Source organism: Neopelma chrysocephalum, unplaced genomic scaffold, assembly GCF_003984885.1.
Source record: "Neopelma chrysocephalum unplaced genomic scaffold, ASM398488v2 Primary Assembly neopelma1_97390, whole genome shotgun sequence".
In the NCBI taxonomy this organism is placed as follows: domain Eukaryota; kingdom Metazoa; phylum Chordata; class Aves; order Passeriformes; family Pipridae; genus Neopelma; species Neopelma chrysocephalum.
Window position 1 is genome coordinate 673,442 of NW_020926031.1, and position 20,154 is coordinate 693,595.

The 20,154-nt window shown below is 43.9% G+C and overlaps 1 protein-coding gene across 2 annotated transcripts in view; it reads right to left on the reverse strand.

The window, feature by feature from the left end:
- SUFU (SUFU negative regulator of hedgehog signaling) overlaps window positions 1-20,154 on the reverse strand; it is a 97,892-nt gene that overhangs the window by 24,655 nt on the left and 53,083 nt on the right. Inside the window, exons 5-9 of one of the 2 annotated variants that reach the window (XM_027672470.1) lie at window positions 19,185-19,270; window positions 17,017-17,089; window positions 12,246-12,402; window positions 10,697-10,808; window positions 9-143 (exon numbers count right to left, since the gene is read on the reverse strand). In XM_027672470.1, coding sequence (XP_027528271.1) covers window positions 9-143; window positions 10,697-10,808; window positions 12,246-12,402; window positions 17,017-17,089; window positions 19,185-19,270 — 563 coding nt within the window. The remainder of the gene's footprint in view (window positions 1-8; window positions 144-10,696; window positions 10,809-12,245; window positions 12,403-17,016; window positions 17,090-19,184; window positions 19,271-20,154) is intronic. The other variant, XM_027672471.1, reaches the window with a different exon arrangement.

Sequence of the window (20,154 nt, forward strand, 5' to 3'; positions counted from 1 at the left end):
TCACTCACCTTAGACAGAGGGGAATGAGTGCTCCGGACTCCTGGTTAAATTTCAGGTGTACGCTCTCCAGCTGTCGTGTGCGGATTAGCTCATGAGGAATGATGGCTGCTGAGCTCTCGCTTTCTAAACTGTCCTTACGGCTTCTAAGAGAAGAGACAAAATGCACGTTTATTCAGGATGCCAGTGCTGTGTGCTATTTTTGCTGTGTTTCGGAGCGACTAAAATATTGAAGGAAACAGAAACAAACTTATGAAGACACATCTGAGTTTTCATCACCCCTACAGAGACAGCCTCCCTCAGACTACCAGTCCCAGCATGCAGGTCTTCACCTTGATTTGACAATCTAGGATCTGAATTGATGCATACATGCGGTGCATCCCTTTCCAGTACAAAAGAAATATTTTTTCTGGAAAGAACTGGAGCAAAACTACACTCTCTAAACCCCCAAACATTATAAAATGGTTTGGAAGAATTAACAGGTGTGCCCTCCCTCCTGCTTTTGCTTTTTCTTCAGGATTTTTCAGGCAGTGGTCTGCAGGAAAGAGTTGTCCAGTCCTTTGTGCCCTTGTTCAAATATCTTTGAGGTCTGTGGCATCCCTACAATTGTGTTCAAATCATTCCTTTGCACAGTTCAACCCAAAGGTTTAGAGAATCCTCTGCTTCCACCAGCATCAAGTGCAACAGCTAAAAGACAGACTACATGTGATGAGTAGGAGATACACAGATTGTTTTCCCTTGTAAGTGGGGCTGCTTTAAGACAATGGCAGCTTTGCTTTCTTATTCATTCATTTCTGCAAGACCAGCATATTATGAAGCTATGACTAAAGGTTATGTTGTTATATGATTAGGAACGTTGCCAGACAAAATCCTCTAGATAATAAAATGGTCTATATCAAAATACTTGACCATAAACACTTTATATGTTCAAAGAGCATCAGTGTGATCCCTCACTTGGCAGTACAGAACAAATAATAAAGGACAGGGTGGGTTACAATTTTTAGGGATGACATGGACTGATGTGAAGTGTTTGATATGTGATTTATATTTTTGTCACCTGGCATTCCATGTGAATTTAATAGAGGTAAGACTTTTTTAAGGTAGCTTCTATAGTACAGAATCACCAGAGGAGAGGGACAGGGAAAGCAGGAGGGAACTGAGATGCCACATTGAAATGTGTCTCCATTGTACCAGACATATCAAAAGCCAATTAAGGCTATCAAGCTGTGGCCCCATTTGGGAACACTTAAGTGTGGATCCTTCCTCCATCCAAGTTGAACCATCTTTAATGTACATCTGGAAATGATTGTAAAGAAACAGCCTGACCCTCGTGAGCTGACCTAGATGATACCTTTACTTGATTTTACCTTTGAGTGTTGTCCCAAAATTACTCCCATCAACCACACACATAGTAGTGCAGTTCAGTGTGAATTCAAGTGCAGATGCTTCTGCCAGGTCACCTAGTCCCAGGTGAGCCCTTCACCAAGCAGCTGAGCCACCCACTCTGAAACAAGCTAAAATCTGATATCTCAGGGTGCAAGCCTGCATTGCCAGGTCAGAGACATGCAGGAGAAAGATATCAGAGCTCAGCTCCCTGCAAGATAAAAACTGTGAAAAATGTTCCATGTTCTGCTTTAGCAACACAAAAGAGCAACAATGGATCCAGCAGGGACACAGTAGGTCAGGACAGAGCTTATTCACAGGGTGGGCTGATGGACTGACAGTCAGCAGAGTATCAGTTTAGTGGGTTAACCCTGAAGCAAAGACACAACATGCTTTGTAGTCCATAGGTGGCACTTAAAGTTGTGTTTAATCTACTTCAGCAAACATTTTACAGCTCTTTGTAGGTGGGGTCTTCAAAGAGTGGAGTGGGCTAGCATTTTGCAGGCTGATTACCTGAGAAGTGCAGTTACAGTTGATTAATGATCAGTTGACCTTAAGCTAAGCTTTGTCTCAACTTCCTTATCAGATCTTATATACACAGTGAGCTGTGGGAAAGTCAGCCTGTGGTCTACAGCTTCCAATCATTCATTTATCAGCCCCTACCAAAAGGGTCAGCCATTAGCAACGCATGATTTTCAGGCAAGCCATAAGCTTGCACTCCTAAATGTAGTTCCAGAGCTTAGGCACCCTGGAGCAGATCAGGAGTTTTACAGCAATGTTATTGCTACAGACAAGAGACTGTGCCCTGCTCACCTGGACTGCCTAAGCATTCCGGGTGCATCCCCATAACACAGCTGTGGGTTCCTGCTTCTGCAGGACAGACAGCCGCAGGACAGCTCCCCATACTCCTGGGCTGCAACCCCCCACCACGAGCTGAAGGTGGGTTTTTAACGTTTCCACCGTGCTAGACAGTACAGCTGCCACAATGGGGCTGCAGTCCGGAGGGGAAACAGCCTCCGGTTGTTAATGCAATAATAGGAATGACGACAATATTCTGGAGGCAAGGGGCAAAGCTTTCTAAGTCTTATTAAAAACAGCAAATGCTGTTTGTCATTACATGCTCAAGAGAAGATGTTGACTAATGTATAACTATCAAACGGAACTGTCATGACTTTAGGGCTGTCAATAATTATGACTTCACATTAATATGTAACCAGCCCTTCTGTCAAAAAGGTGAAGCAAAATGGTAGTTAATACTTCGAATGACATGAAAGTATTAATCCTTTTCACAAAATTTTTCCAAAATAGTCTTTGTTTCTTATTTCACTTCAGTGGAGCTCACACAATTTCAGATATTTAAAGTGAAGGGTGAAACTTCAATAGTTGAAACCAAATAACCTTCTATCTAAGCTATACCTTTCTAAACAAGAGTTACGTGTTGTGGATTGCACTTAACACACCAAGAGGCCACAGTGCCACCACTTTCAAACACGGAAACATGTCGCATGACATGGGGACTCAGCAAGATCAATTAAAATTCTCTCTTTGGAATTGGAAATCCTTGTGCTGGCCCTTCCAAAGGATGATAGCCCAGATGAAGGGTTGGCAGGACCTCTAGGTTGTTATTAACAAAAAGCTCATGTTGTAACACACGTTGCCATCTACAGCTTGTAGTTTTCAGACTTAGAAAAAAACCCATAGAAAATGTTTGCTTTTTTACACTAACATGCCTGGTTTTACGACTGTCAGTTACCCGTAAGTCATTGCTTCCTCCACCCCATCACCAAATAAATCAGCAGCAAAAGTCAGTGGAGTTTTACTTGTTATGACTAAGATCTAGCTGACTATCACGTAAAATGTTGAGAACTTTGTCTATTCCAGATTTAATACTTCATCCAACCCACACAAAAAAATTCATGTTTCTCAGTGTCCAGAAAAAACAAGTCTGCAAAAGCCAGGGCTGCTGCATTAGGAAAGGCAGCAGATTTAAATGGAAGCAGCATGCCGGAAATGCCCCAGTTTAAGGACTACACATCTCATGTTTTGTGAAACTGGAGGGGAGTTGGAGAAGATTAAAGCACATTTCCCTCTGATTGGGGGCTTGTGGGAGGTGTAAACGTGGGCAGTTGTCAGATTAATTCTTTAGATGATTACATTCTTTTTGTTTCTTTAAAGCTGTTTGTAGTTGGGTTTGATGTCTCCCGTTCTGGGCAAGTGTATTGCTGCAGTTACCAAGGTGACTTTAGCTGACTTTCAACTATTTTTTCCAGCTTTGGTTTCTACCAGTAGTCTGCTTCTGGGTGGAGGAGAGCGGGAGGAAATTATGTTTGTTGTTTTTTTGTTAAATCTCATGAATGCTGATTAACATGAACTTAACCAAAGCCATATTTGATATTTTTTTTCTATTTTTGAGAAACAGAGGGTGGTCAAACCATTGCAAAGGTGTCCAATGTGGCCTGCAGCTTCCCCAGACCTCTGTTAACAAGGAAAGGGCCTGAGGATAATCCACATCCCAGTGTGCTTTGCCCCTTCTCAATGTGAGAGGCCACACGCTGGAACCTGTAGCCTCCTGGGGGCCCTCTCTTTGTATTAAAGATGAGGGTGGCTGCAACCTGCTTCATTTTATGCCAACTAACAGCAGCCCGTGGGGATCCTGGAAAATTGCCAATGTAATCAGTGGATTGCACAAAGTTTGGATGTCCCCTCCTTCTAAGTCATGTTTATAGCAACCCCTTCTCAAGCAACCACTGGCAGTTATTTTATGGGATTCAAGAATAACCAGGTTGATCGGATTAAGAAAGGCTTATTTATTCTTGCACTTGCATTTCACTTAATGATCAGAGCACTTGATCTCATGGAGCATAATTTTGCTGCATTTCCAAGCTACTCTCTCAGGTACCAAAATCACTACGGATATGCTGTTGGAAGCTGGCCGTGGTAGGGGCTCTTTGTAGGAGTGGGTGCCCACTGCATCACCAAAGTTAGTTTCTCTCGCTGGTCTTTGCTTCCTCCATATAAAACCCAGCACTGTGAGTTAGCAAATGCAAACCATCAGTGCAAGCTTACACAGCTGGGAGAGAAAGGTCAGAGCACTTTTCCTTTCTTCCCCGCCTTTCTTCCCTTTCCAACCGTGGCTATTTCAAACCTACTCAATCCCTCACTAAGATATGGTCAAAGATCATTTAAGTGCCAACAATCTTCCAAAGTCTTTCCCACAGTTTCCCCTGAAGGGCAAACCAGCAGTTGTGGGAAAGAGCCCTAAGCATCTTGGCACACAGAGCTACAGCACGTCAGGAACACACAGAGGCAAGTGCAGAACTGGGGAGGACACGGTTACACAGCTCTTGCAGTGGTCACACTGGGACAAGGCTCGAGTGCTCAGACCTGGGTGCTCCTCAGCCTGGTTAAACAGGATGGTGACGATGTTCTGTGTGCATTTCCTGGCATGGAAGGGCTGCAAGGACAATGCCAGTAGCAACAACCCTCTTGCCACTCACATATCCCTTTGGAAAGCTGCATAATAATTACTGTCGGAGCTTGCAGGGGCCAGACTGTTCTAAGACCTGCAGCTGAACTGGGATTGAGAGATTTAGGCTGTTCCACGGGCACCCTGCAGACTCATGAGCGAAGTCAAACAACTCTTTTATGCTTCAGGTTCCCCGTCTGTAAAACTGAGACATTTTTCCACATAGGGGTGTTGCAAGGATTAAGTCAATGTTTGCAAAGCACTTTTGGATTCTTAGATGGGGAAAGCTATGCAAGAGTGCAAATTATTAGCACGGTGACTGCTCTGCACTTCTACTGACACTGGTTTTCCAGACATTTACATTTTTAGTTTGCAAGCTTGTCACCCAGCACTCAGCCTCATGCTGAGAGACACTCCCTGAAGTATATCGCCTCCCCCCATTCAGCATTCCTGACTCAAGCAGGACACCACTGAATGGCATTGCAATGAGAGAGCATGCCTAAATAAGCAGGACTGGATTGGAAACTTACTGCTTAGTGGTTGCAGAATCAGAAAGCCTAGCCAGAACCAGACAGTTTCAGAGAATGCTGAAATGCTCCCCTTTATGTAAAGTTTGCCTCCAAGAACTGAAGACAGGAAACGAGCTACACAGACAACAGCTTCCCTCCGCCCAAGTGAAGCAGATTCAAAACCCAACGCAACTGGGAGAAGCAAAGGGCAGACTCGTCCCGAAGCAAAACCTACATCTCGGTATTGTCAGAGCTTCCTCAGAAATGCTGCTCAGATGGAGCTCGTTAATGTGCATTAACCCAATGCTACCCCCTGACAGGAGAAATCCACACGCCCTATTTACCAAGTCAGAGGAACTACAAGGGCAGTGGACTCCAGTCCTGGAAGTGGTGCCACTACTACTCATGTGCTCCAAACCAGGCACACCGTGTGACAGTCTGGGGTTATCCTGGGAGGAATCCTGGAGTGACACAACTCCTCCTTCTTCCCACAAGCACCTGAGATGCTGAGGGTGCAGTGCTCCAGCAGATCACCACCAGGACAGTCCTGCCAGCCCCACCTGCCGGAGGGTTGGTCCCTACTCTGATTGCCAGGAGCCTGCCTTCATTTCCCTGCACAGCTGCAAACTGTTCAGGGCTGGATGGTATATGAGCTACCAGATGTTCAGGTTTCCCTATACTCAACCTGTCTTTATGCCTGGAAGTTGAATGTAGATGGGATTTGAGGTCTTTGTGGGTCCCTGGATGAATGATCACAGTGCATGAGGGGACCAGCACAAGCACAGTTACCTGGGAAATCCCAGACAGAAATATGAGAATTAGGCATATTGAACCACACCACTTGATCCTTCTTAAGAAGGGGGAGAGTGATAAACAGCAGAGACATGCTGGAAAAGCCTTGTCAAAGTAATACAGCCTTGGGAGACCTTTTTCTATCACTCAAACCTCATCTTCAGACACTGGGGATGTGCGTGGGCAATACCTGAATCCTGGCACAATGAAATGCAAAAATTACAGATAATTTTAGCTTCAACACGTGCAGTAATGCAGTGTGCTAGCTCTAGGTTTCTATTCCATGTCTCAGCTCACTGTAGAACAGCCTGAGTCAGCCAAGAGGCAGAAAAACATCAATTTCAGCAATGCTGCATGATCAAGGGGGCCCTTGAGGGGTGGAAAAGGTCAAGAATTCCCCTATCCCAACCCCAGTTCTCACGGCAACTGTGGCAAATTAACTCCTCTGTCCTCATCTGTAGCATGGAGATACTACTCACCTACCTCACAGGAGAGCACAGAGCTAATTACCAGGGACAACTAAAGACTCGGCCCCAGAAATTATTACATCAAGATATTAAATAGTGAATGAAGCAAGACTCCACAAGTGTCACTGAACTTTGACATCTGGAACTTCCAGCCCACTGAAGTCTTAAGAGCAGCAGTGTTTAGTCTAACATTTAAACATCCCCTATGGGTAACAGCTCTCCATATCCAACAAGAGTGAACCTGCATGGCTCAGGAGACTGGGATCCTTGCCTTTCTGTCTGAGCAGCACTACTAAGCTGATGGGTCCTAGGAAATAAATAATGTGCCGCTGAAAAGCACATTTGTATTCATACACGCCTTATTTTTCCAAGAGGTAATTGACAGTATTTGGTTACCTATGGTTGAAATGATTAGTCATGTTTCCAAAGATTAATTTACATGTTCCTTTGTTTAATACGTATGAACTGATTTAATGACTGCTTATGAACTGAGCTAACAGTCATTTTGAGAAACAGATGTCCGATGCAGTTTTAAGCTTTAAGAGTGCTTTTATTCATATCCTTAGGAGAAAAAGGGCTACACAGTCTACAGTAATAACACTAATGAATCAAAGTACTACAGCTGCCCAACAGGGTTTTGACAGAAACCAGCTTTTTCTCAAAGGAACTTTTTTTTAGGGCTCTGGGACAGTGAACAACTGGTAATATGCATGCTACATGTAAGTATGTGCTTTGCTGGAGCCAAAACACTGAATCAAGCCCTATCTGCAACCAAACAATGTGAGGCTTTTGCGTAAGTGCTGAAAACTGTAGCTACACAAAGACTGAGAAATCTGTATGGAATCTGGATCCTCTATGTTTTATATAAATAAATATTTGAAAGTTTGAGTGTTTCTGATACTATTTAGTGACACTGAACGCAGAACAGGTTGTCTGCTTTAAGCCCTGATAGATTATTGTGTGTGGGTGGTAGGGTTAGGATAAAAGAAAGGGAAGAAAGCTACTAGGAAAGCAGTTGGTGGTTGCGAACCCATGATAAATAAACAGCACATTCCTCTTCTGCACAAAGCCATTAGAGTCTGTGTCAGACTTTACCATCCTAATGTCAGCTGGGTGCAAATTTGACAGCCTGGGGTTCTGCAGTGCTCCCTATGGAAAGCAGATTTGAAACAATTTGGCATGCCCCAACAGAGCGTTTCTGTCAAGTTCCTAAAGAGCTTCTAATGCACCAGTTATTCACAGGACCCTTGCAAAGAACCACGGGTTTGATATTTTATGGTCTGGTGTGTACAGTGCAGGATATGATTACACACAAGCCTGCTTCCCATCAGCTAGCACCTCGTAATCGTTAACATATTTATCCTTGTGGTGCCTCAAGAAGATGACATTGTTATTAGTCCCATTTTATAGATTCAGAAACTGAAGCTCAATAGCTAAATGACTTGCCTTTGATTACACAAGATTTACAGTGAAGGACAGAACTGAGTCCCAGCCCTACTGGGCCCAAGCAATCCAAGCAAGGATCACACCAGAAGGACTAGATCTATGAGCAGAATCGTCCTTCATCTCAGGTGCTCGTAAGTCCTACGAAATAGTTATATCTGCACTGGGGTTTGTGCCTTTCGTGTCTCAGCCTTTATCCCTGCAGGTACCTATAGGGAACATGGACGTAGATACATTATTGCATGCAAAAGCTGAGCTCCTAAGTTACATTCCTCTGCGGCAGCTGGAGATGAGAGTCTCCATATCATACTCTTGTACTTAATAGCACATTGAGCAATTTTGCTCAAACGCATAAGACATGCTGAGACAGTGTATTAAGAAAGGCTGAGACATACTAAGATCTTCCTCTTCTACTTCATCTATACCACACTGTTCTGGAAAATATGTTGACTGATCAGTTTTAGCCGCAGTAAGGGTAATCATCAGTTTTGATTTAAGTACCAGTTAGTTAGAGGTTGTGAGTAAACACTGCTTTCCAGCACAAACCAGCCCTTTCAGTATGGTCAATGCATTTAACAAGTCCCATTCTATCTGCTACATGAATTTGAGAAGAGAAGCTACTGCCAAAGTAAAAAAGACCTTTCTCAAACTCCTCTCAAAGCAGTCAGTAAGATGGAGGAAGGAAGTATTAGGACACACCGCTGTTTTAAGTTGAGATCTCCCCTATCCCTCCAATAGTATCACCAGAGTAACACAGCTGATAGCTCTTTCCTTAACTGAAGTGCTGTTATGGAGAAACAGGGTAGCTATCAGTTTCCCCTGTGGTAACCATAGACCTCAGTGAAATGTATTGATCTTCTAGGAGGCAAACACTGGGAACCAGCCATTCCTACCGCTCAGGCTTCAGGCAGGGTGGGTGTGCAGCTGCTGCAGGTTAAGAGAGATTTGCAACAAAGAGCACTGTCACAGATATGAGGCTCTGAATTTGACCTGCCTTCCTCTCTGTCTCAGAACAGTTAAAAATCCAGGTAAATATTTGTGTTCTTCATCTTAGACCTCTGCTAACCTTTCATCACTCTGTCTCAAGCCTATCTCTGTTTATCTTACCCTCAATAACGTAAAGCTCCCTTATCTAAGCAACAACAGCCTCCCAGCATTAAGGCTTACCCATCAGCTGCCTCCTCGACCTGATGTGCACCTGAAATGTTTCTGGTCATCCCCAAACACTGTGGACTCAGAGGTCACACTGGGCATGCAGATGCATGCAGGAGCCCAACATCTGTGAGAAATCCTGCCCAGTACTTTTGAGCCTTCCAAGTCTGGGTGTGATTTGTGCAAATCAGATGGTATAATTCTATATTTTTTTCGGTGCGGCCAGTGGGACCAGCCAATGATCCAATGTGACCAACCTTCAAGCAGGGAAATACTACTCAAAACCTGAGTCAGATCAGAATCTGGCTCAATTTCATTACTATATAGTAAAAGTAAGATAATTCCTAAAGCAATAATAAAGTCACTTGAGATTTTTTTTATATAAGCACCAATATCTCATATTAGTTGTTATTACACATCATCAGCAGTTGATATAATACTTCCCCCAAAGGATTAGGCAACTCAGAAAAATTCATATATAAGGCAAATCAGAAGTCACCCACAAAATGGAACAAGAAAGGACAACTACAAGAAATATTCTTCTCATGAAATGTTTGAATCAAGAATGAAACAGGAATTGAAACAGAGCAGAATGCTGTCCCTGCCTGGCACTACAGGAAAGTACTGATTTCATGACGATTTTACTCTTGGAACAAGAAAGCACAAACATTCATCAGAGACTAAGAAACCAAAGGAAATGGCAAGATGAAGGAGTGCAGCAAAGATGTATGTCTTTCTGTATCATTTAGGTGAAACCATTAAAATTGATGGGAAAACACTTAACTAGCAACTGAAGCCTAAGAGGAGAAGGGGAGAAACCCAGAAAGACAGAAGTGCAGAAACTACAGATGGCTTGAAATCACAGGTAATTTCCTATAGATTCACTGTATTCAAAAGTTACAAATGAGAGATCTACAGGTCCACCTAGTCCCACTTAAATCACCTGTTAGACTACAGACTATTAGAGACCAGGGTGGTATTGGCATGTAATTACTGACAGAACCCTCATGTTTCAGCAAGGCAAGATCAAAGTCACTTGAAAAAAAAAAAAGAAAATCAACACTTTAACCAAGAGGTTTGTAAGTTTGAGCTTGAAAACAATATACTCAGGCAAAAATATCAGCAGTCATCTATGCCACCTAGCTCTGGATACTGTAGCCCTTTTCAGCACGGTCCATTTTATAGGGATCAGTCCAGTCTGATTTCAAACATAGCACACCGTGAACAGCAGGTTCTACAGAACACAGTCAGAGCCACTCTGCTTTAGCAAGGTTTGTCCAAAACCCCTCTCAAAAGCTGCACTCCTGAGTACTAGCCCATTAATCCAACCTGAACAACTCTTCTCCCTCAGTCTTTGCACTTTGCAAGCATTCACTGCTAGCTTCCCTCTCTCCTTGCCAAGTCTCTTCCCACCCGGCTTTAACTTTGTTTTCCATGCTGAGCTCTTTAGCTTCCCTCTGCCACTGAGTGTGCAGGGTGAAACTCACGGTGCTCGGTCGTGGTTCAACCCATTCTGTCTTTGTGCATTGATTGGAGGTAGGACAGGTTTGCTGTTAATCTCAAGCCCTCTCCGCAAAGTCTCCCTGATTTGCTCTGTATCTGCAAAAAGAAATTTTTTTAACATAATTTAGAGTCCCCAGAAACATCACAGACACAAGGAGATATCAGATGTGTTTCATCTAAACTCTTCCCCTTCAGAAATAAATGAAGAGATGCTAAGGGTTAATACTTAACTGCCCTTCCTGCACTTCCTTAGGAGTTATTTCACTTTATGAAGTTGGCTTAAATTCTCTTGGTTTGGGCTGTGATGTTATGTCAGGCAAGGAGAGCAAGGTGTTTGCTGTTTCTGTAGCTCTCACAGAACCTCCTCATACTTCCAAGCCTTTGTACTGGAAATCATTTTTCCCATTAGGCATAACAGGAATTTGTTCCTTTACCAAATGAGTGTGTGAAAGTTTGAAAGGTTTTGCAATTGGCTTTGCAAATCTGTTGATTAATTTACAACAAGATTCATAAAAGAGGGGAATTTTACGCAGAGCAACCTTTAGCCTCAAGCGCACGTCTGAAAATAAGCTGCAAAATTATGCAGTTCAGATATGGTCTTTTGACTTCTGCATTTTTCTAAAATGTCTACTGGCCAAATCCTTTCAATAGCGAGCTTTCCTGCCTTTCTTAGAAGTTTCCTCATATTTTTTTGAGAAATGTGAGAATTGGGTAGACAAAAAAAATCCAAATTATTTCAAAATTTTTTGAAGGATATGCAAATTTCACCATGTACACCTGTCTTTGGCTTTTCCTTTGCAAAGCTGAGGGAAAATCACCTTTTTAGATTCAGTGCAGTTCAAAATATTTGCACAGGAGCCAAAAGAAACTCTATATGCATTTAAATAATTTCTACTGTGGACTAAAGAACAAGTAAGATACCATTTCTGTGCAAACCATTGTTAATTCCAGGAAATCTCAAGCCCTCAAATTTTATGTTGCTTCACCCATTTGAAAGGTAACATGCATAATTTCAAGCCAGTGTAATGGCTATGACATCTGTACCCAAAGAGGGCATCTCACTGCAAAGGGGAACTCCACTGTATTTTATTTCTTCTTTCCAGAGTTCCGTATTTGCGAGAATGCCTTGAGTTCAGCTGAATCAGTGCAGAATCAGTCCAACTTGCCACCCAAGAAGTGACAATGTTAATAAGGAACAAAACCTGGGAAAATACAATTGCTTCACCTTGCAGGTGTTTACAGTCCTGGTTTCACCAAGTGCTCAGTTTAACTTTGCAGATTCAGATTACAATTTGCTTAAAAACTGAAAAAAACATTTAGACAAAACAAGGCCAGGATCTCTTTTCCTCTCTCCTGCCTTCCTCAAAGAGGCCACACCAAAATTCATTTAACTCCCCTGAGACACACCGAGCCTCCCAATTACTTGGGTGTTTGTTATGAACTCAGAGATGCTGCATGACTCAGTGCACTGCCCAGACCCACCACAAAACAAGCCAAAAGGTCATGACAGTGACTTGGCCCAGGACATCTTACCCTTTCCAGAAAGCCGCCGCGGCTGCGTCCCAATGCAAATGCTCCTGCTGTCTTCATCATCCTCCGGTGGCCGGCTGAGGTCATCCCAGGCACATTTGGCACTCACTCCGCTCAGGTTTGAGCCATCTGTCTCAATGCCTTTGTCGACTCTCTCCTGCTTGAAAAGATCCAAAACACCAAGACTTTTTTGGGTGTGGCTTGAACCTGAGCAGGAACCCACCATGGTGCAGCCCAATCTCCAGCAGCTCCTGCAGATCCCTCTTTGTGGACAGTTTCCACCCTGTGACCCCTGTGCTTTGCTGTGTCAGCAAACAGTGACTGCACACGGAGCCAAATCTGGGAGCTGGTCGGAACTGAACAAACCTTTTCCATAGCGGGTTGATCTGAACTTCCAACCCTCACCCACTGCTTCACTACATGGCCCTGGTAGGCACAAAGGAGGGAAAGAGAAAAGTGGAAACCAATGGCCTGGGGTGTACAGGGTTGCCTCTTTCAGTGTTAGCACTGATTTATACCAACTCAAAGTATTTAAGACACTACATTACACACTCCTGTATGAAGCACAGCTTGGCAGTCAATCTATTATGTGTCAATGACAACAAACCCCTGAATAAATAAAACTACCTTCTGTTTTCAACCTTACCAAGGAGTCCTACAATGCAAACAGCTCACGGAGAGACTAATCATTCACAAGGGTTCTTCATTTGCAAACTGCCCAGACAGCCCCTGCTTTCCAGTGTGCTAAGGTGTCCAATAAAGGACAAACGTGCAGGTTTGGATGTGCAAGGAGATACAGGTTTGTTCCCAATGTCAAAGCTTTTGCATAGCTTTCTCTATTGGCAAATAAACAAACTCCCTCCCTCACAAGCTGGACTTTCCAGCACATAACTAGCATTTGGGTGTTGGAAGGTATCACATACCAACCACAAGCAGTTGGATGCTCTCAGACACCAGGCATTTTCTCCAGGACATGTGCATCTGCAAGACTGCCCTAACTACAGCCAAAACTTCCACAGGACACCACCTGCTTGGACACTGGCATCGGTCTGATTTTCCACCTGTGACCCACAAGGGGGTAATGTTGAGCTGAACAAACTCGGGGCTGAGCTTCGCCGAGGACAGGCTCTTACCACTGTCACCTCTTCCCTGGCTCCAAACCAACCCGGACTGTTTCCCCTTTTTCTGAAGGGGTATCTCTTCTGGTACCGCTCAGTGGCACCAGCAAGATCTCCATCTCTCTGCATACATCTTGGTCACCTCAAAACAGGCAATAAGCCCCAAGAAACATTGAAGATTTGAGGAGAGAGCAGAGCTGTGTTACACACAGTGCTCCATGTTACTACTCTCCAGCTTGACCTTGCCACTGGAGATGAGACACTGTGTGAGCATCCAGTGCTTTGCAAAATCTGTTCCCTAAGAAAGTTTCCAGACTAAACCCACATATGTTCTTCCCCTTTCCCAACTGTGCATACTCTGCTCTAGGAAGAGCATGGCCTGTTCTTGTGATCATTCAAGAGAGGATTTGAGCAGCTCAAAGATAAGCACAGGCACTCAGGGTGTGGTTGCACAGCGGTTTAAGTTGATGTAATTTGCAGTGACTGCAGTCCCACCCTCCTCCATGTGCTCCTACCCCTTTCCTTGAGCCAACTCTTTATTTTTTTTCATCTGGATCACCTCCCAAAACCCACTCTTTGGCCCAGAAGTAGAGGCAGAAGGCTGTGGCTGGGGGCAGGACCAGAGCAGTCTTGACTTAGACTTAAGCATTCAGAAGACTGCCTTCCTTCCGTCTCTCTCCCTGAAAGACTGTTCCTTGTCAGGATCTTCCTCCGGCGTCAGGGGAAACTGACTTCTTGAATGCGTAATAGGAAAATCTGAGAAATAATAAATCTGCTGGGATTTTCTTTTGTTATATCCTAAATATGAAATCAGTTGTGTCACCCAGAAATAGAAGTTGTGGAAAAAGAAATAAAAATACATCCGTTCCTACATATGCAAACAATGCTTTAAGTGAGATTTAGCACGTGGCTCCTTCGGGAGCCCTCTGCGGTGCTCTGTGAGGACCCAGATCAGCTGGCATGGGTGGGTGTAACTTGTCAGCACTGTTATTTTTCATCCCCGTCATAGGGGAAGCATGGGAGAGCCACCAAACTTGCCCTAGAGCAGGGAGCAGAAGAGCCCAGAGGGCCCTGAGGCTCTGGTGGGACCAGCTCCTCCGTCCCTGCAGCCAGGACCCTGCTCAGAGCCACAGCCGGGCCCTGCGGACAGCATGCACAGCCTCGGGGAGGGGGAAAGGGACTCTCATCTGCAGCTCAGCTGGCTTGCAGAGCACTTCCTCAGGGGAAGAAGTGCTGCTCTGTTGGCATCCCTTGGAGATCAAGGGGAGCTGATGGAAACGAGCTGGCTTAAGGCAGCCTAATTTGCATGCCTGTTTTATAACATTTGCAAGTATTGATGTTGAAGGGGGAAAAGTCCAAAATAACCCCAACCAGTTCAGATTCATCTGTGGCAATTCACAGTTTTACCCCATCTTTAGCCAGCAAAGATTTGCTTGGACTGAGGGGCTGTTCTTTCCTTGAAAGGGCAGCCTGAGCAGGAGGTTGGAGGAGCCCAGGGCAAAGGAGGTTCAGCTCTTTTCCTTCCTCAAAGGATGTTTCTGTCCTATTTTCCTCTCAGCATGTGGGAGGGATGCTCTGAGGCTCTTATAAGTCATTGATCCCTTTTTAAACGAGCCAGAGCACTGCAGTGTGACCCGCAGAGCAGCAACCACAACTCAGGAAATTCAAATCAGCTTTATTCTCTTCTGAGATATCTGTTAAACAGAAGCAAAGCACTGAGAATCAGTGCAGAGCTGGGGACCGACAGGGATTGTTTGACAGTGCTGCCAGAGAAATCTGAATGGCCTACAGGGAAGCCTTGGCTGAACAGAAAACAGCCAGCGTTGCCACAGTGTTAATTGCCGACATCCTGGGATGACATCTTAGTTGGGATCCATTCTCAGCAACTCCGAACAGAAAGTACAGCTGCTGCTGCCAGGGCTGGGTTTAGGCCTCAACCAATTCCCACAAGAGACAATGCAGCCTCCAAACAAGCTCTGCCTGCTTCCCAGGCAGACAACATGCTTGCTGGCTCCGGGAAAGTTGTCCATTTTCTGTGCCTGCTCCCTCCCTCCTCTCCACCTCTCTTCCACTGCTGCCTTTCTGGTCTCACACGCCCTGTACCACCACTAAGAAAATAACACTTTATTCTTTCCCCACTAATTAGAGCAGGAGGCACATGATGTGGCTGAACCCAGCCTGGCACAGCCTTGCTCCCTGCACTCAGCAAAGGCTCTTTGCAGGACTCAGCAGCGGGTTTTGCCCTATGAATTCCCAGGGGCTGCGGCAGCAGAACAGGAAGGAGGTGTGCACACACACACCTGCACATATGGACTTCTGCAAGGGCAAGCGAGAACAGAAACAGGAATGTCTTCAGTGTGAAGAAGTCCGGAAGGACCACAGACATAGCAGCTTTCAGCAGCAGGACGCACTGGTGAGGCAGAGGTACTCTTCATTTGCCTTAACTTGCCTTGGCTGACTCAGATTCCAGTAAGCTGAGCTATTTTTCATTTACAGTAAATTGAAGAAAACCCTGTTATCATTAGGAATCACCAGTGTGCAGAGAACAGAAACACCTCCAGGAGAGGAGAGGGCAAAGTTCTGAAGAGCCTAAAAACTTTATGAGACTTGCAGTTGTATTAGCTCCCATATTGTGGAACATTTGCTGAACATTTTTTTTCTGTGTTTCTCAGACTGGGGTTATTTTAGATGAACAAGTCCTTAAAAACAGTAAAAGTAGAATTCGGTTTTGTTCTTAAGCTTTCAAAATAAAAGATGTTGTGAGGCAACTGAGGGTAATCAGATGCAGACATGCAGACCATGAGCAAACGCAATAGCTTGTACAAAACGTGCACATATGCACGTGCCCTACCAGGCTAAGCCATAAGTTCTCTGTTAAAGGCAAATACTCAGTGATTCACTGAAACATGGCCAGCATCACACTGGATTTGCCTGTGACCCATGTACTCCAGTACCATAACTACGCTGAAGGGATGCAGAATTGTCCCCCAAATGCATAGAAGTCTATAGGAGGGTAACCTCTCCATAGAGGTCCTATTCTGATCTTTAAATGTCAGAAATAACCTTGAACTCTGAAGAAGAAGGTTCAGTATATCTTCCTGCATGGATTATTAATAACTGCATGTGATACTTTTGCCTTCCCATTATTTCTCAGACCACACTAACAACTTGGCCTCAAGTGTCATCCTACGGGAATAAGCAACACTACCACATTTGCCGTGAAAAAATAGGACTTAGGTGGGTTTGAGTTTTCTGTATGTTATATCACCTTATGCTTGAAAATAAAAGAAAGGAGGAATTTCCTGATGTACCATTTTAAAATATTTTATTTTTCTATGTTCTGTCATCTTCTATTTTCCTCCTTTCTAAAACATCCAGTCCAAATCTTACCAGTTCGTTTCACATAGGAGATTCTGTTTTCCTGGTCTCCCTTATCTAACTTTTTTCCTAGACCTGCCATCCACCTGGGGCTGGACATGTGCTCTCTTGAACCACCTCTGAGAGGGAAAAGAGTTTCGAGGACTTTTCCAGGATTATTGCAAACACTAAGAAGATCAAAGCACCTTTAGAGAAGATAATAGAACTGTTGTATATCATTAAACCAATTCTCTCTGGTTACTACAAAAGACACAACATTTTACAAACTAAAGACATACTTGCAGATGTGGGTCAATCTCGAATATTGTCTCCCCTCTTCTCATATCTGTTATCAACCAGGGGCCTCCAGCTCTACAAAGAAAGACAGAGAATGAGCCAAACAAGTCCTTTAGCTCCTTAGAGTCCTTAGAACTCCCCAACAGGGTCCTCAGAGTAGAGTTGTACTGGAAGGAAGATAAAGAGTTTAAAACAAACCTATGCTGTATATACCTCCCATAGAATGCATTTTCCCTTTACATTTCCCAAATACTTAATAAAATTACTTAATACTTAATAAAAGCCCTCCATGACCTAGTGGTTAATCTGCTTAGTGTCTGGCACCACCAAAGGTTGCAGAGCAGTCAGGACTGCCACAGGTTATCATGCCCTGTGCAGGCCAACTTACTCATACAAGACTGAGCTGGGTTTTAATCTTTACAGGTAACTGAATTGGGACTGAGAAGTCCAGTGTAGCCTGGGTCTAAGACAGATAGGCAAGGCATGAGGTCAAGATTTATACCTCTATTATGTATCTAAAGATAGAGCAGGGTCCCAGTGAGACTGCACTTTTTGCTGAGATCGTCAGTCAAGTTCGGTACCATAAAGAGCTTATTGCTCTGATAAATACCCTCGCAACAGGCATTTTGCTCAGTTGGTACTTAATGGCCAGGTACTTAGGTGGTTCAGGAAAATCTTTGTTTTCATTTCATTAGCAACAGAAGTTGGAAGGGTCAAGATGTTTCCTGACAAAGGTGATAGAAAACAGGTTACTGTGAAGATGAACTACTAGGAGACTTTGCTTTGGGTCTCAGCGCAGCCAGACTGCAGAAGTCAGCCCTAGATGGTGCTTTCTTCATTTGAAGTAAAAACTTAAGTCTCTTGGAACTGCCATAAAAAAATTAATTTTTTTCATGAGACACTTTGTTATTGCAGTCAAAAGCCCCCTCCTCTGGCCCAGTCTGTGTTAGTCTCCTAAAGCACTTAGAGTGGGAGGAAGAAAAGTTAATGTTTTATAGTTTTTCAGATGCATCGATAGCCACTCTTTTTTCACATCACTTTGGAAGCTGTGAATTATTAACTGCAGAGGTGTGACCTGCTTCAGTTCCTCACTGAGATGCAAGAGAATTTTACCCTGACTCCACATCAATGGCTTAGTAGTTTGCATCTTTGCCTTCAAATCATGCACATTTGGATCTCATTTTATCCTTGGAAAGGTGCTTGTACCACAGCACAAAAGCCAAAACCCAACATGAGAACAGACTGAGGAGAGGGGTGCTATATCTGCACTGACTTAGAGTAGCCAAGGGAGCTTCAGAAAGTGTTTATTGTCTTAGGGACCCAGAAACAAAGCTTGCAGCTGGACAAACACACTCTACTCTAGGACATTTGCATGAATTATCTGCACTTGTGCCTAAAAAGGGAAAAGTTCAAGTTTAAGAAGTCCAGCTTTTCCAAATAGTCAATCAATTCAAGGCTATGGTGACACTAGAGAGTGTACTATTGTGCCCAAAAACACATACAGAAGTATTTTGTTTAAAAAAATGTCTTTTGAGCTACAAACACATGGCAATAACTTCCACTAAATTTAAAAATATTTAAACAAAACACCTGCAAGCCAAAAAGGCTTAGCTGCAACCTGGCAGCAAATAAAGCATCAACATATCATTTACCATTTAAAACCCATCTCCTCCTTAATCCAACAGCATCTTTGTTATTTCTCCCACGGCGAAACAATGAACTTCACTTGCATGAATGCTCCTCCTGTTGCAAACTGGCCCACCAAGAGTGGGACCAGCTTGAGAGTGACTTTCTCACTTTCAGACAGTACCCAAGCTTTGTAAGCCAGACCCTCTCCTTCCTTTCTTTTGAACTACACAGAAAGGTCACCAGTAACAGTTATCCCAGCTCTCTCAGGAAGAACCAATGAGAAAACCCTGGAGGCATAAGAGGGAGGAAATTAAGCTTTCAAGACCTCATTCTGTTTCACCCTGAACATGTGGACTTCCACATGCATTAATTTGCCATCTAAGTGTCTGTGCGTGAGAACAGATTTGCAATGAATTCCCATCTCTTGCTACAGCACAGATTAAATAAGTGTCATCAACAAGTTAAAGATTGTTAATAAAAATAAACAACTGAATTGTTCTCTACGGAAATGCTCCCCTATATGGGCTATATGACCACTTACACTGGGACAGTCCGAAGCAGTTCCAAGATCCCTTGACCGTTCCACTGCTGAGCCGCATGCAGTTCCTCCGTGCAAACCCCAACAATCTGGAATAAATACAAACAGAGATACTAAACTGGATGGGAACTGTGCAAGAACTGTAGAGAAAATATACCACATGGTACTAGATCAAACAGTACAAACACAGAGAAGCACCATTTCTTTAATCTAACTAGATGAGCTAGGACAAATGGAGCCTGAGACAATAGTGGGATTCTGCAATTCCTTATGCTCTCTCTACACTTACCCTGTGAAGCACCTCAGTCATGTAACATTTAATCTTTCACAGCATGTGTGAACTTAACTATGAGGAGGGTCTGGTGACAAATCAGGGTTTATACACTAGCCTGCTCTGACTTTTCAATCTAGTCCACACAAGACAGGACTGAGCAAGACAGGTTAGGGTCTGAGCACAGGCAAATACTGCTCTTTCAGCCAACTGCTAGGAGCCAGTGCACGAGCAATCGCAACCAGGCAAGGGACTTGCTGCCATACGGGATTGCTTTGGTGCTCATAAAATCCTTGACCAACTCAATTTGCTGACTGGTTACATCTTACCCAGCACCATAAAGTAAAGCTGCTTACACACCACATAATCCACTTGTCACTGCAGGCAACTGCAGACTTCTGCCTTCCTGTATAAGGCAGGATGTGTTTGCTTTTCAGGATGGGAGCTGCCACACTGAGCCATACCAGATGTCTCTCTCACAGCAGCTGAGATCAGCCGCTTCAAATGAAGGGGTGAAACACCCTTCAGCTGATAGGGGAAGGCAATTTCTTCCTGCTTTATCAACCTCTGGCTTGTGCCTTTGAGCACAATGATTCACTCGGAGATGAAAAATTATTTTATCCACGGCCTTCTATTTTCTTCCTCAGTATTCTAAGCCTTTTCCAACAACACTGAATTTTTGGTCAAAATCTGTTCAACTGA